The sequence below is a fragment of the Sapajus apella genome, unplaced genomic scaffold, assembly GCF_009761245.1.
Source record: "Sapajus apella isolate SASKATOON/1434 unplaced genomic scaffold, GSC_monkey_1.0 scaffold16, whole genome shotgun sequence".
Classification (NCBI taxonomy): Eukaryota; Metazoa; Chordata; class Mammalia; order Primates; family Cebidae; genus Sapajus; species Sapajus apella.
In genome coordinates, this window is record NW_022436956.1 from 13626488 (window position 1) to 13644028 (window position 17541).

At 44.3% G+C, this 17541-nt stretch overlaps 1 protein-coding gene across 1 annotated transcript in view; it reads right to left on the reverse strand.

Annotated features, from left to right (window-relative positions):
* Window positions 1-17541, reverse strand: part of SORL1 (sortilin related receptor 1) — a 173687-nt gene that overhangs the window by 26737 nt on the left and 129409 nt on the right. Inside the window, exons 28-38 of the mRNA XM_032285161.1 lie at window positions 17046-17177; window positions 15819-15950; window positions 15047-15181; window positions 14062-14217; window positions 9489-9638; window positions 4193-4324; window positions 3238-3364; window positions 2905-3074; window positions 1525-1637; window positions 1189-1293; window positions 347-419 (exon numbers count right to left, since the gene is read on the reverse strand). Of these exons, the coding sequence (XP_032141052.1) occupies window positions 347-419; window positions 1189-1293; window positions 1525-1637; window positions 2905-3074; window positions 3238-3364; window positions 4193-4324; window positions 9489-9638; window positions 14062-14217; window positions 15047-15181; window positions 15819-15950; window positions 17046-17177 (1425 nt within the window). The remainder of the gene's footprint in view (window positions 1-346; window positions 420-1188; window positions 1294-1524; window positions 1638-2904; window positions 3075-3237; window positions 3365-4192; window positions 4325-9488; window positions 9639-14061; window positions 14218-15046; window positions 15182-15818; window positions 15951-17045; window positions 17178-17541) is intronic.

Here is a 17541-nt window from a genome sequence, read left to right on the forward strand (position 1 = left end):
ACATGCACAAAATCATCTTCCACTTTGGCAAGAAGGAAGGACTCCTTCTATTTTAGATATTTTGACTACCCACAAAGGGCTGGGCCCGATGGCCTTTGGAAATCCCTTTGTACGTCTGCATTAGAAGAAATGTTCAATTCTAGGAGGAAAAACACACTCAGTCACCCCAAAAAGACTTTGTATCTAAAGCACTGCAGAGGCACCCAGAAGTGTGTGTGTGTTAGGGAGAAGGAAGTGTGTGACGTTTTCTAAACTACGCTTCTCTATTTTCCAGTCATATTGAAAGTCATTTTGAAAGCGTTTCTATAATATCTCCTCTAAATCTGCAAATGCTGGAATCATTTACCTTTTCCTTTTATGGTGGTAATGCTTTTAGAATCGCTCCAGTTTCCTATTCCACGACTAGTCACCGCAGCCACCTTTTCAAATCAGAGGGTGAATTAGTATGAAATAAAGGCAATACACCATACAGCAAGAATACTGAATGAGCTAAAGGGGTGAGATTTTGGCAGTGAGGGTGGAAAAATTATATACAGAGTGATCCAGAATATTCAGAGGCCCTAGCATCTGAAACAAGAGGGCAAAAAAGCAAAGAGAAGGTGCTTGGGTAAAAGGCATTATGACAGTCCTAAGATCAAAAAATTTCATTGATCGCCAAGTATCAAGGTTCTTCTAAAGGGCAGGTATATGGGGGCGGTGTTCACAAATACACACATATATAAAAAGGGTACTGACAAAATTATCAGTGTAAGAGTCATGAATGTGTACACTTACTGGTCTCAGCAAACACATTTTGCACAAAATCTATCTCTTTCTGCTAAAATATATTTCATAAGAATCTCACAAAAATCAGTTTAGAAAGACCACTTATCATAGCTCTGCAACATACTCCAGCTAAAGATAAGCAGAAAAGAGCAGAGTGAGAAAGTATAGGAGCTGGAAAGCTAGCAGAATATCGGTATTAAAAGCAGGGAAAGCTGCATTCCCATAAAGCTCAGTTATCTGCAGAAAGTCTGACATCAAGCTCTATGTGGTATCCGTTTGAAACTCTGAGCTCCCCCATCCCAGGGGAAGAAGTTGGGTATTTTGCACATTACTAATATGCATCTCATAAAGGTGAGTAGAGAGTTCTCACAAAATAGCAGCAATCTCACTCAGTTCTAAGACTGCCTGGATGGTGACACTCACTCTGACGGTGTATAGGGTGTTGACCATTAAGTTCGTGATTTCTGTAAAGTTGCTAGCAGCCCTCTGGGAGGCCCACATCTTGGAACCACTCCTGCTGTACTCTACCTGAAGTGAGAAGAAAAAAAATGTGAGTAAAGGGAACCAAAGGTCCAGGGCATCCTAATATCTTGCAAGGAGACTGGAGGAGAGAAAAGAAGGTGAGGAGCAAAATGTTCTGACGGATGATGGGTCATCACACCTACAAAGCTATACCAAATCAACCCCAAGTCACACAGAACACCCAGAAACCTCCTGGACCCCCTACACACATACGGCCAACTCCTGGAAGATACTTACAATGTACTCACGGATGAGGCCATGGGTGTGGATGGGAGGAGCCCAGTGGCCTACAATTGCACCTTCTGCTTCCCTGGGGAGTGACAGCTGGAGATTCCGAGGGGCATCAGGCACTGGCAAAAGAGTCAACTTGAGGTTAAAACCCATCTGCTTGGTGGTCAACCTGAGGAATTTTCCTGGGCTTAGAGTAAGGACAAGAAAGACTCCACAGCCAGCATTGAGACCTATTCACTAGAAAGGCTGCTAGCTTGGTCCTCACATGGACAAGACACTTTTCCTTTTCTTCCGGAAAGCAAAGTGTGCCATCTACACATCACATCATGGCTCAGTTGAGTGTGTGGTAAATTTGTGGCTCGTAAGGGCTGCAGCATAGAGTCACTTGGGCAGGCTGAGTCACCACTGACCCTGAGACTTCCATACTGAGATCTTAATTGTCAATGACAGCACCTGCTGCCTCTGCTTCTTATACAACAGAAACAGAGTACTGTGGGCATGACTGCCAAAAAATAAGACTAATTTTGTAACATCACAGAATTTCTATATCCAAATGAATGTGATCATCTTCAAAGCAGGCTCCTTAATGAGTTTAGTGCTAGCATATTTGAGATACTTTAGGCAATGGAAAGAGATGGCATTCAAGCAGACAGTTGCTCATGTCAATTACTTTGAAGCAGGGAGGAAGCAAGGAACTCTTTTAGACACATACATTTGGTAAATTTCTTAAAAACTTAGCCACAAAGCCAGGCGCAGTGGTTCACACCTGTAATCCCAACATTTTGGGAGGCTGAAGTGGGTGGATTGCTTTAGCTTAGTAGTTCAAGACCAGCCTGCGTAACATGGCAAAACCGCGTCTCTACAAAAATACAAAAGGTTAGGGGAGCATGGTGGCACACACCTATAGTGCCAGCTATGCAAGAAGCTGAGGCGGGAGGACCACCTGAGCCTGGAGAGACAGAGGTGCTGAGCAGTGATTGCACCTGCACTGCACTCCAGTCTGGGTGTCAGAGTGAGACCCTGTCTCAAAAAAAAAAAAAAAAACTTAGCCACAAAATTGCTGATATGCCTCATATTTTAATGACAACGACTTGCTAACTACCAAGTACTAAGAAATATCTAGAAAAGGAAGGTAGAGGTAGAAACTAGAAAAAAAAAATGCAAGGACAATGGTGGAGAGAATCTTAAATTAACTTAAGGTACAAAAAAAAGTCTGATGCAGTAAGGAGGATAGATATTCAACAACTCTGGCAAGACTCTAAAGCTTAGCCACAGTACATGAGAGGCACACATATGTTCCCACATTCCTGAGAATACTCAGAAAGACGTTCATAAAACCCCACCTGAGGTCTTACACACGCCATAAAAATAAACTGTAACACTTACATCCCTCCGGGGTCCTCAGGGTCACAAAGTCATTGGTGTTGTGTGCCTTGCTGAGACACTGAACCTGTACTTTAACCTGATACGTGGTATCTGGTTTCAAGACTTTTAATACAGTGTTTGTCTTATTGCTGTGGGTCTCCAGAGTCTTCCATATGCTCTCTCCAACCACCCTGGCCAAAAAAAACATAAAGATGTTGCCACACTGGAGCAGCATGGGGGGCTGAGATGTCTGACTCAGTTAATGAAGAGTCACACAGTGCATGCCACTAGAGAGTTTATAGAACATCCTGGGGCAATGAGGACATCATTTTCATCTCCCGTGGCAGGACCCACCTGTAGTAGACATTATATACACAAGAAGCAGAGGGCATTTTTTTGGGCCGCATCCAGGTCAAAGTCACATCCCCAGAGAAGTCAGCTGTCCACTGAAGATTCTGTACTTTGTACACAGTTAACTCATCTAGAGAGATAAAGGAGAAAAACTCAAAAAAAGTTATATCTTGGCTGGGTGTGGTAGCTCATGCCTGTAATCCTAGCACTTTGGGAGGCTGAGATAGGTGAATTGCCTGAGTTTAGGAGTTCCAGACCAGCCTGGGCAACATGGCTAAACCCCATCTCTACTAAAAATATTAAAAAAAAAAAAAAAAAAGAGTTATATCTTACTAATCCTTAGACTTCAAAGGACCCCTGCTTTTAAAAACTAATGATGTATATTATCAAGAGGCCATTATCATTATCTGAAAAGAAATCTCAGAAAATGTAGTTGAAACCTCCCTACACAATCCCTTCTAGGGTCTCCTATACTGGTCATGATATTTTCCCTTGAATTTCATCTTCCTCCTGCCTATGGCAATTTAAGCCTGTTTCTTAATAGAGAACACCATGAGTCCAAGGACTATGTCATGGCAGCGTCCATTACTAAACCCTCCAGAGATAAGAACTGAGTTAATCCCACCAGCAGATTGAGACTGTGAGAACCATGGTGTATGGGCATGAAGTAGGAAGACCACCAAAAACAAATCCAAGACCAGCATTTCACTAACAGAGAGGAGAGAGCTGCATGTTACATCAGAGTCTAGCTAACCCTCACCTCACTTGGGGCTCCCAAACTAGGCACAAATCTGTTTCATCCTCAGATTGAGAAAAGTTCAAAACAGTCCTAGCTCAAGATCTACATGGGAGGGACCCTGGGGTAAGCGAGCCGCCCTGCCCCGCCCTGCCCCGCCCAGCCCGACCCAGCCCGGCCCAGCCCGGCCCAGCCCGGCCCGGCCCGTGAGCCAGCACTCACCACTGCAGGCCTTTTCGTCGCTCTCGTCTGAGCAGTCCAGGAAGCCGTCACAGCGCTCCGAGAGCACAATGCAGGCCTCCCCATCCTCACACTTGAACTCCCTGCTCATGCAAGTCAAGGTGCTGTGTGTGGCTGAAACACAGAGAGGCTTCTTAATCCCACGGAGAGGGACCGTATGGGACTAAGGGCTGGGCACAGGTTTATGCAGGTTTAGGCAAAGTGGTTAGAATTCTTTGAATCGGCTTCTGCTTCAAAACACACCTCTGGAATGAGAAGTGATGGAATCTACGCAGGCACTGAGATGCCATCTCATCTAACACTAACAACTGAAATCTACATTCAGGAACAGTGAGTATTTTGGAGTCAAACCAGAGTTTAAATCCTTTATCTGCATGAGCTTGAGCAAACTGCTTAATATCTCCCAAGTTCAGTTCCCCTATAAAAAATGGAAGTAACAATTCCATCACTGTCATGGCTGCAAGGATCTAATGAGATCACACACCTGGAATAGTGCCTGGCTCCTGGCTGGCACCACCAAACTGTAGCTACCACTCTACAGTACTATTAATTATTCTGCTACTAATTAGTTTAAAGTCTAAAAAGAGGAGCTGATTTCTGGTTTGAGAAATACAAATAATAATGAGATGGATCCCAATAATATTAAGAGGCATGCATACTTTATGTAGTATTTTACATTGTTTGGCTTTTCAAAGTACTTTCACAGAAAATGAAATAATGCAAATAATGAGCCTTGGTAAGTTAAGAGTTATGCAACTACATGGCTAGGCTATTCACCAAAATGTGACGTGCTTTCCAGTTCTGAAAGTAGATTTAAACTGCATGGGAGGCTCTAAAATGAAAGCAATGACCATATAATTGCAAATGATCCTAAACAGAGGAAAGGCGAGAATGGCTGTGGACACCAAATCTGCTATGCAGGCTGAGTGCCTGGGTGGTACAAATCTGCTATGTACCTATGTACAGTAACTTCAGGCCTTCATTATACAGATTCGCACCTGTCTGCCCAGTCCTGGACAAGGAAGGGCTATATCAGAAATCCAAGCCCACCAGAAATGAGGGTCTAAAATCAATCTTGCTCCTCCAAGTCAAAGATGCCCACATCCTAATCCCTGGAACCTGTAATATGTCACCTTATGTAACAAAAGCCACTTTGCAGGTACGATTAGATTAAGGACCTTCAGGTAGGAGAGTTCAGTCTGGATTATCCAGGTGGGCTCTGTCTAATGACATGGGTCCTTAAAAGCAGAGACCCGTTTTTGGCTGTGGTCAGAGAAAGAGAGAAAACAGAAGAAAGATCAGAGACATGCAACATCACTGGCTTTGAAAATGGGGAAACTGTAACAGTAAAAAGGAGGCTGAGCATGAGTGACTAAACATTTAGAAATAGTTTACTAATAATTCAGATATCTGAATAGTCTGGATTTTTTAAAACGTTTTTCTACTAGAGTATGAGTTTTTTTTCATGAATTGACATTTTTAAACTCCCCTTTATTTCCTGTAAATTCAGTATTAGGAATTTATATGGGGCAATAAATAATATAATTGGGTTTCTGTTTTGTTTTTGTTTTGTGATGGTGGTAAAGTATCTCCTGCTTTTCCTTTTTACAAGTATTCTAGGAAGATTGTAATGAATCTACATTCATACTATCATGCTGTAAAACAATGTATACATCTGCTAACTTACTAAGCAAAATTTGTATGATCTGGTTTTAGCTTTATTTATTTTAATTGCAGTTGGACTAAACAGCATCTCTTCATCTTGGTTTTGCCACAGAAAGAGCAAGTGTACTTGGCACGCTGGCTGATTTCAATTTTCTTCACCGCTTTCCGGAAGGAGGCCCCATAGCAGGTCCCGTATTTACGACGGTCCCAACTTTCTTGGTACATTTGGCCGTGTTGTCGGTCCGAGCCCAGGGAGGAAGACGATATCAAATTATCTTAACTTTTGTGTTCCTATGTTCCAGGTAACAAGTGGTATGTTCTGACAGAGAGAAATCCATCCCCAAAATGGATCCAAAACTACTCAATTCCTGAGTTCCAACAGAAACAGTTTAGCAATGAAAGATTCCTTACGATCTTCCTAAACTAACCTAAATAAATAAATAAAACAAAAAGAAATCACCCTACCTTGGAAATTGACAAACTGGAAAGACTCAAAGGGTATTTCTTGGGAAAAAAAAGACCCCTAGGTAGCAACTTATCCAATTCCTTGACTTTTAGTCAGAGAAAAGACGCTTCAGGCAGCTGAAACAAAAGTAGAAGTGACATTCCTGGAGATGAAAGCTTGCATGAAAGAGGGGGTCCTCCTGGGACCCCTGCAGAAAAAAACAGGTGTTAGGAGAAAAACCTATGCATGGTAGAAATAAATTAGTTTCATATTTTGAGTTAAGGACAAGCCAAGATGATTTTTCTCTCAAGTCAGAGCACATCAAGGCCTAGAATGAAATCCATCTCCAAAAGTCCATCACAGCAGAGATCATCATAAGGAACAATGAAAGTGTGAAAATTGGCAAAGACTCATTCCAACGGGCAAGCGAAGATCACTAGCACAGATAGTTAATGTTGTAAAATGAAAAGGAAGACAACAATGCCCCCTCCGGATTCTAACCTCCCTTTTCACTTTCTACCAGGATGACTTGCACTACACCTTAGATGTTAATGTCAATCACCATCATGCCTAACCCCACCCAGGGAAAGCTGCAACTCCTCATCCTCAGTATTCTCCCACGTAGCTGGTAGCATCAGCTTTCACTGTCATTCTGTGGGAAACGCTCATCCTTCCTTTTCTCTAATCACCACGGCCAAAAACTCACTGGATGCTGTTAATAGTACCTCCAATATACAAAGAGGTCACTCTTCCTTTTTCACCTTCACAGTCCCATCAAATTAGCCTCCTAACAGGCACATGGCCTCCAATCTTACCTCAGCCTTCTTCTAACCCATTCCCCCCATGATGAAGTCCAAGTGATCTAAGATACAAACACCCCATCCCTGCAATCTTCAATGGCTCCCCGGGACCAAGAAAATAAAAGTCCAGTCACAGGGGTCTCCCTATCTACATCATGCCTACCTCTCTGCATTCACCTTTGTCCCACCCACAGCCACTCTACAGGTCTGTTTTCTTATGCCTCTGAGCCTTGGCATATACATGCTGTTCCCTGTGTCTAGAATGCCAGTCATCCGCCACCCTGTCCCACGACTGTCCAGGCATCAACAATGGGGATGCCTCTCCTGACCTGCCCCCACTTCTCCAGGAAGTTGGCCAGGCCCATCTTTGAAATATGCCAGTTCTTTGGATAACTTTTGCTACTACCCAATCACTGCTCCCACTAGACTCTGTATTGCCAGTCACCAGTCACGGTGGCTCAGGCCTGTAATCTCAGCACTTTGTGAGGCCAAGGTGGGCAGATCATTTGAGGTCAGGAGTTCGAGACCAGCCCAGCCAACATGGCAAAACCCTGTCTGTGTTGAAAATACAAATATTAGCCAGTCATGGGGGTGCATGCCTGTAATACCAGCTACTCAGGAGGCTGAGGCAGGAGAATGGCTTGAGCTCGAGAGGCAGAAGCTTCAGTGAGCTGAGATCCCACCTACCCCTGCACTCCAGCCTAAGTGACAGAGTGAGACATCTCAAAAAAAAAAAGAATTGTATTGCCAGAAACCCAATCAATGCCTGCCACGTTGTGTATGATCAAGAAAAATTGGTCCAACCAGACTGAAGATGTTACTGGATCCACACCCCTTCCTCTTAACCAAGACTCTCCAAGGAGGGCCCAGTCGGCACCCTGTGGAGAACAGTGCTACAGATACAGAAGGGACAGCTGACTCCCTCTTCCTTTTCTCCCCAAGCCTCACTGGGTGAACTATTTAGGACAGAGCAATATTTCCCAAACTTTTCTGATGCTAAGAATCAGATAGAGCACTTTTAAAAGGCTTGGGTTCCCAACCATTTCCTCCACCATTGCTCTTGATTCAGTGATCTAAGGTGAGATCACCAAATTCACATTTCTCATAAGCACTTCCACATGATCCTGCTAAGTCCCATAAATTTTGTAAATACTGAATTAGAGGAATTAAGAGATGACTAACCTCCACCTCAGCTTCTCTTCTATCTCTAAATGATGAGATTTGGTAGGGTTCCAACCGAGGCTCAGTTTTTCATTGGTTGAGGAAGTCATTATTTTAAGATTTAAAAAATGGGACCAGAACAGAGATCAAGGTGGAGGGACTGAGGCACTTGCTGCTTAGGGTTAGGGCTGGGGGAGCGGCGCTCAGCAGAGAATGAGAGGGGCTTTTCCACCCTCTTCTACATTCACCAAGGCAGGAATCAGGCAAACATGGAAGAAGCCCTCATCCTGGCAAGAAAGGGACTGTGACTGGCTAGGACATCTGCTGTCTGCAGCCAGCAGGAGACTGGATAGAGGGGAGACGTGCAAAACAGGGATCCCTGAGCCAGAGCAGCACCCCACCATCAGAGAGGCAGGCCGGTAGGGGCTGCATGGGCACTGTCCCAGCCATGCCCTTCCCAGTCTGCTACAGTAGGACAGACCAGCCAGTGGTGGCATTAGTGTGCGGCCAGGGACTTGAAAAGTGCTGACAGGGCACATGAGGATCAAGCGCTTGCAGAAGCCAGTGTCTCCCTCCATCACTCACTCCAAGGATCTTCCCTGGGTACATCAGAGGACCAAACACTAGGACCCACTGTGTTTGAAAATTACCAAATCCAAACCTGCAGAGAATGCATGCATCGCCTCACACTGGGCTCAGATGGCCTTGCGATGATTCCCCATGCAGCTTACCACACTATCTCACCAACCACAATTACCCTAAGGGCTAGGACTGAATTTCCTTAATGGGGTGCTAGAGGCAAACCTTCTAATAACATAGCCTCAATGCCCAGTAAGTGCCCACTAAATACTTCCAGAAGAATGAATGTACGTACAGAAAGAGTTGTGGCTTTACCTGTGGGTGTTTTTAAAGTGTTAAACATGCCTACAAAACCTATTTAAAACATTTATCTCAGTCATTCAAAAAGTATTTTTACTGGATTTCCTCCTGGTATTTAAAATGAAGCCAATTTATTAAAAAGGTGACTGACACAATGATATGGGTGCATGTTGCAAAGCTCATCTGAAGAATGCAGTAAAAGCGTGGTTAGCAAAAGCGCACAGGCTCACACACAGGCGTGTGCTGATCCAGAAATGAAGCGGAAGGACTGGAAGTGCGTTCTCTGCAGAAACGTGCCCGGCGGGTGACGTGCGCTCTGAATACTCACGGCAATTGGCCTCGTCCCGGCCATCCTGGCAATCTCGGTGGCCGTCACAGCGCTTCCAGTTGGGAATACACTTCTTTGGTTGGTGGCATTCAAACTCAAACCGGTCACATCGCCCAAGTTGGGTGGGAGTGGAGGCAGCAGTGACATTTGCTAAAATAAAAGATTTTTAAAATTCACATTTTAGCATTGAGAGAGCTGGCCAACAACAGTAACCAATCAGTGTGCTAGGAAATTATGGTGCTTCAGAAACTACAATGGGACCCTGAAGACAAATGTGAGTTTTGGATAGAGAGCAGAGTAGAGACAGATATCTAATGTTGCTTCCCCGCAGGGTCCCACTAAAGCCACAGTGAAGAGACTGTTTTCAAATACCTATATCCGCAAGGAAATGGATAATGGGAAAGCAGACAAAAGAAACAATATTTGGGAGCTGGAAAGAAGACAGACAGCGGTATGCGACTAAAGCAGCCAGCGAAGGCTATATCCTACCCTCAGCGTCGCAGGAGAAAGCTCAGAACCGATCAGATCAACAACACATAATCCTCAAAAAGTTCAGAAACTGATATCTCTTAACTGGGAGTGAAGAAGAAGGAGTTAAAATAAGGGAACTGACTGAATGGTGTTTAAGACACAGCTACATTCCCTATATCCCCTCCTATCAGTCCCGCAAGACAACCAACCATATGTCACCCCGACAGAATAATGGAGCGTTGTTATTTGGAGAGGTTAAAAACAAAGCATTGTTTAGACAGGCAGAGTTGAGAGCAAGTATATCCTACAGATGAAAGGGGGGTTAAACCTACATATGGGAGCCCCAGTTCTCTTCCCTGAGGATCTTAGTCATAAGGTCATTATTGTCCAGGCAGGAGATCTAAGAATCTTCTCTGAGGAAAATGACCAGCTTCAGAAACTAACCCTGAAGTAACCAAAATTCAGAGTTCCCCCACGGTTCCCAGCCATGAACCTCAAAGCTGACAAGCCTACCCATGTACTCAGAATTACTCAGAAGCACTTTAGTCCCCAGCCTTAAACACAGCGGCAACCAAGGACTGTCTGAGAAAAAGCTTTGACGTGAAAGACAGAAAGCCAAACAGAGCCCCCCAACCCTCAAATAGGCCATTTGTAGGAGACAGAGGTTTGCAAGAAGAAAACTTCAAAAACAAGTATCCTTAATATGTTCAGAAAGAAAGAATATTTATCCATGGAGGGGGAAAAAAACAGGACACGATAAAAAGGCACAGGGGTAAAAATGGAAAAACTCTTAAAGTTAAAACCATGACAACAAAAATGAAAAACTCAGCAAAGAGTTGAAATATAAAGTTGAGTAAATCTCCTAGAAAGTGGAGAAGAATTTTCAAAAATATAAAAGATTAAAAGAAAAAAGAAGGAGGAGAAGACCAGATCAGGAGACAACATATGAATGACAAGAATTCCAGGAAATAAGAGAAAACAGGGGGAGAAATACCATTAATAAAATATTTCAAGAAAAATTCCTTGAACTAAAATATATAAACGTCCATAATCAAAGAACATGCAAGTGTCCACCACATTGGATGGAAAGGGTCCCACAGCAAAGCACATCACTGTGAAATTTTAAAACACTGGTGCCAAAGGGAAGCTTCTACAAGCTTCTAGAGGGTTAAAAAACAGGTTACATACAAAAAAAAAAATCAGAATTAAGATTGCTTTTGGATTTCCCAAAATCTGCTTGAAGGCAGTGGAATAAAACCTTCAAAATTGTGAAGAAAAATTACTTACAATCTAGCATGCCAAACACAGCCCAACTATCAATTAAGTCTGAAGACAGAATTTAAACACTCTAAGACATGCAAAACCTCACACAGGCCTCCCCACATATATTTTCTCAGGCATTTTCCAGAAAATGTGTTCTACCAAAACATGAGATTGAACTACAAAGAGAAAAACTGGGACACCGTAAACAGGAGCTCCAACAGGAGAAGGAGGTAAAGCAAATCCTGAGGATGATGACGGTGTAACGTCCTAGAAGACAACCGTGCCCCAAGTATACAGGGAAACCAGTACAAAGCAGAGCAGCAAAATTCAAGAGACAGACTCCTGAGAGCTGCCATCACGGTGTCCTTGGCCACTGCATCATCCTATTCATCTGACAAGGCTACTGAAGGATGCACTCCACCCAAACAAGGGAGTAAACAAAGAAAAAGCAAAACACAAGATCCAGGAAACACGGAATCTAAACTGGGAGAAAGGCAAAGAGAATTCCAAGGAGGCAGTGAAAGTCCCAGGATAACAGACACACCACAGGACTAGAGAGCAATCTGTCCAGAAGGGAGAATCCAAGTTGTTAGAAGGAATGTCTCTGAGAGAAAAACTGGACCTGATAAATTACTGAACATGTTCACCTGTGGAAAGTTATCCTGAGTGGTGACTGAAAGGCAGAAAGCATTAGCAAATGGTATAAAACAACCTAAGCAAACAAATGAAAAAAGCAATTATTAACCTTAGGATATTGTGCATATTCCAGTTTTAATTGGATTTTCAAAGGGGCTTTCCCTAAATCCCAGCATCACTCTGCAGAAACACAAGGTACATGGAGACAGGTGATAAAAAATAAAAAGAGGGAGAAAGCCAGGCCAAGGTAAATCATGCCACTTAGTCCTGGACAATAAGGGAGGCATCAGAGGTCTCCAGTACTGGGGAGGACACGATCATTCATCAGTATGGGCCTTCCCAGAAGAAAAACTGAAAGGAGGAGAAATACGAGGCTGATAAACCAGTTAGGATACTTCTACACTAAACACAGAAGATCCAGGAATTACAGACATCAGCAAGTTTAAATTTGTACCAACACAGTACGCAAAAAAGAAAGTACAAAAGCTGAACAGGATATGTAAACAGAGATCTGCCCATTGGATTAGTCAGAATTTGCTAGAGTCTGTTAATGTCCTGGTCAGAGTTTTGATAAGCAAAAATAACTTGGAGAGGATAATCAAGTTATTCAATAAACACGTAGGCCTTGAGGGGAAAGCGCAGACACAAAGTTTGGTTTTCTTTTTTACAACTTATTTTAATTTGAGAAGCATTTAGGGGATACCGACTATTTTCTTGTTATTGTAGGAGACACAGAGCAGGACTCAAAGTAGTACACAGGATGATCCCCAAACAGGAAATCCACACAATGGCTATGAAAGCAAAGATCAACACGCATGAAATAATTAGGAAACACTATATGGCAGATCACAGTTAAGAACCAAATGGTCAATGGGTAAGTTTAATGGGAATGGAAAAGAGATAGAAACCAGTTAAAGAAGTCAGTGAAAGCTCCACAGAGGTGCAGCGTGAAAGGAGAATAATACCCTACTTGTTGAAAGCAGAAATCCGAAACTTCAGTGAACCTAAGAATCATATGAGGATCTCCTGGGCTCCACCCAGAAATTATGATTCTACGTTTCTAATAAACACCCCAGATGATTCCATTAGGGTGGTCTTTGTGCCACATTTTGAGAAGTACTGATGATATTAATATATCAAGGTCTCTTTTGCTATAAAATGCATGCTTCTGTTTGTACTGATGGATGGTGGGTTTCAGGGATAAGGAAAGGAGGAGGATAAGGTTGAGGGTTCAGGAGTTACTGCTGAGGGAAAATAGAAGCAAGTCTATCTGGAGAAGATGAGGAACCTAGCCTAACTGATGTAAGAAATCCGGGGAGGCAAGGAGGAGTCAGCTCACAGAGGGCCTGGAAAATAGAAATTGTCAAAAATTGATCTTCTAGACAGAAGAACAAGAGGAAACTCAATACGGCAAAAAGACCACCCAATAAAATATCATTTTATAATATTTAAAAAAAAACATAGAATTGGAATTTCTGGATGGAACCCAGGAGATCCCTGTATGATTCTTAGGTTCACTTAAGTTTGGGATTTTGATGTTTAAGGAAGCAATGGAATGAACATAGTCATGAAAGAATGGAAAAGTTCATACAAAGAATGCAAAAAATTATTTGTCCTCCTATTATAACTGAGTTTGAAGTCCATGCCTGTTTAGGAAAGAACACAGTATCCTTACCTCTGTTCTTCCTGCAGTTAAGAGCACACACGAGATGGGGTTTCAAGGTCTACCCCCACCGCCAACAGTATGGTGACTACGGACCTTCAGCTGCCTCTTTCAGTTTACCCACTAGATGGCAGTGCTTGCCCTTCTTTTAGTTGGACAGGCCAGCCACCTAGAGAGCTTAATACACACAAAGTTCCACACAATTCCAATTTGTATTTTCCCACTAAGAAGGCAGCAAAGGTGGCACCACCACAGCCTGGGTGGAAATCAGGGTGGCTGGCCTCTTGCAGGAAGATCAGAGGCCAGTTATAGAGGATGAGATGCTCCTATTCCAATTTCCTACGTGTCTATGATCCAGGGAGAAATGCTAGAAGTCAGCCTGCCCTGGAGGAGCACCGTTAGTGACTGGCAGCCTGGCCACATAGTGGAGTCCTAGACAGCAGGAGATGGGGCCCGGCCAGGCTGCACCCAGAGTGCACCCCCAGAAGGTCCTCTCCACAACAGCAGGTACCACAGGAGAGGACCTGGGCCGGAACTCACCAAGCGAGGGGCAGGCTTCCTCGTCTGAGCCATCTGCACAATCTCGGTACCCATCACACACCCAAGTGTCCATCACACAGGTCCCACTGCTGCAGCGGTAGTAATTGGGCAGACACGTGGAGGGCCCAGAAGTTGAGAAGGGAAGAATATGTGAATCTGAGAAAAACACCAAGCAAGGAAACCCAAAACGTTAGAAGCAGCTTGATCTTACACCAGACGGATCCCACACCTAGTGCGGATGTCCCACTTTCAGCTGTACCTGCTGAGGGAGGCCACTGACAGGCATAGCTCTAAGCAGCAGCTAATCTATAAATCATGTACAGTGAGTTGTCAGAAGAGGCTATTTTATTTTCCCTTTTGGGGAGTAGATTTCCCTTACTTACTATATTTGATTTGGGCTACTATTCAGATGAGTTTGCTTTTGCAGGGGCTGATGGAAGACACAGGTGGCTCAGGAGGCACAGGGTGGCTAAGAAAATTCCTACTGAGGCGAAGCATTGTGTTCTGGTTAATTCAACCGCAACTACCCCACGACCTGGTTCAGAGATAAGAATGCCAGAAAAAAAGGGGCAAGCCTGCATTCCACATGAGTGCTCCTCAAATGCATCACAGAGCACAAGGGATCTGGGGGCTTATTAGCATGCAGATTCTGACTCAGTAGGTCTGGGGTGAGGTCAGAGATTCTGTATTTCTAACAAGTTCCAAAAAGATGCAGATGCTGCTGGTTGCAAACCACACTTTGAGTAGGAAGGCTCTAGACTTCTCACTCTGCCTTGAAAATACGGAATAAACAGCCTGAAAATAGGAGAAGCCAACCACACTTATTTCAAAATGAAAAAGAGGAACAGAAAAAAATTGAGACACTCCTCTCCCAAAAAAATGCCCCCCAAAACACAGAATAAGCCAGGCACATCCTGCACAGCTGGTGGAACTATTGTGGCATGTCTTGGTTATGGAGCTGACCCAGGACCCTGGGGCCTCTTACCTCCACAATCCTTCTCATCAGACCAGTCCCCACAGTCGTTCTCCCTGTCGCATTTCCACCTGTTGGGGATGCAGTGGCCATTCTCACACCGAAACTGGAAGTAGCGGGAGCAGTTTGGGGCTTCCGTGGGGTTTTCTGGGGAAATCAACCACACCATCAGTTGCTTCCCCTGCACCAGTGTGAACACAGGGCTCCAACTCTGTGCATCCTCCTCCAGACCCAAGTTCCTGGGCAACCCACACTTCCCACCCATAAAGAGATAAGGCAGTTTCATGGACCCAATGGGCAACAAAAAATACACCCACAAACTAAAGCCCATCTTCCCAGCCCTCAACCCGTGTTCCTCTGATCTAGACTTCGATATCCTGAGAATGATCACCTGAGTTCTAATTTTGACATTTTACCAAAGGAATAAAAGAACTACTGATGATAATCCAATGATGACAATAACTATTACACTGTGGTCTGTCACTTTTAGGGGGAGGTCACTCCATAATATTTACCATAATTCCTTATCTACTATATTCCTTATACATAATGTGGTCCTCCCAACTGAGGGGAAAAAAAAAAGGAGATCAAATAAACTTTTCCATAGCACCTGCACACTTCAAGACTCAATTCCTTGTATGAGTATTCAGGAACTGGCAGCAACGGCTGCTGAGTTCCCTAACTCAGCAAGTCTGCCGTGGGGGTGCCGGCGAGTGCCCCCTTAACCGCAGGCATCACTGTAGCTGGAGGATGAGGATGTGAGGAGTCAGATCGGACATCTTACCGCAGTTGGCCTCATCAGAATAATCGCCGCAATCATCCATCCCGTCACATTTCCAAATCAAACTGATGCACACTCCATTCTGACACTGGAAACCGAACTCATCACAAACCTTGTGGAACTCAGGGCCTTGGGCTACAGAAGAAAAAAACAACCATGAAGTCCAGGAGCTTCCACGCTGAGGGGTCGAAGCAGCAGTGCTGCTCAGAAGCAAGGGGGAATAGCAGTGACTTCTGGCAAGGGACTGTCTGGCTAGAACATTCCTTGAAAGCAAAAGTCAAACCTAATCTTAACAGAGCACACACTCTGTTAATTAATCCATTCCATGAATCTTTACTGAATTGTGTTATGAGCCAAGGTTATCCCCCAAAAATCACGTTTAAGTTCCAACCTCCGCTCTCTCAGAAACAGGACTGTATTCAGAGATAAGGGCTTGAAAGAGTAAAAGTTAGAATGAGGTGATCTGGGTGGCCCTAATCTAATAGGCCTGGTGTCCTTAGAGAAGAGGAAATTTACACACAGACGTGTACAAGGAAAGACCATGTGAAGACCCAGGGAGAAGGCAGCCATCTATGAGTCCAGGGAGAGAGGCTTCCAAGACACCCAACCCCAACCCTGCTGACACCTTGATCTTGGCCTGTGAGCTTCCAGGCTTGTGAGAAATAAATTTCTGTTGTTTGAACCACCTGGTGTGGTACTTTGCTATAGCAGTCCCGGCAAACAAATACAAGAGCTACTCCAGGGAGGGCACTGCATTAGGATAGGGCCATGGCAATGGGCAAAACAAGCCCCAGCTCCTGTGAAGCTCAAGCAGCTAAATGAATACATAGGTCCAAAGTGGCAGTGAGTGCCGGCAGGACCACCGAAGCAAGGTAAGGGGCTACAGCATGCTGGGGGTGCCATCTGATACAGCCCTGGCAAAGAAGGCCTCTCACTTACAGCGACCCGTGAGCCAAGACCCTGGTCACTCACCATCCTGCCATTTATACATACACCAACAACTGAACAGCAGGACTTCTTAAGCAACAAAGGAAAGTCTTTCTCAGAAAAGGCAAGCTTGGATGTTCAACCTAGACGTGTAAGCTAAACAGAGGTACAACTCAGGGTGGCCAAACCCTCAGCACTCAACCAAGATCTGTAAGTAATTAGAGGCACAACCCCAGGGGGGCCAAACCCCCATGCAAGTTCTTTAGTGACCGTGAGTCATCTCCCCGGCCTGCCCCCACTCACAGCATCCCGCAAACGCCGCATCCTCATCCGACCCATCACGGCACTGGATGATTCCGTCACAGACCATGGAGTGGAACAGGCACTGCTGGCGGTTCTTACACACAAAGTCCATGAAATGTGTACAGAGAGGCTCTGAAAGGGATCCAGAGAGGGGAAGAGGCCATGAGCACTGCGGCTGGCTGGGCCCTCTAGCCCTGGGCAAGGGCACACAGGTACAGATGTGGCTTCAGAAGCAACAGTAAAAGCCACCATTTATTGAGCATTTGTTTTGTGCCAAGCCTAGAGCTAAAGCACTTGACATAAAGTGCATCACTGAACCCTCAAAACAACATTAGGAGAGATTTTATTGTTCCTAATTCAAAATGAGAAAACAAGGGCAGTAGCATTAAGTATTTTGGCAAAAGTACACAGCTGATGAAGGTGAAGCCAAAAGTGAAATCCAGAGCTGTCTGGCATCCAAACCCCTGATCTCAAGCATGACTAATATGACACTGAC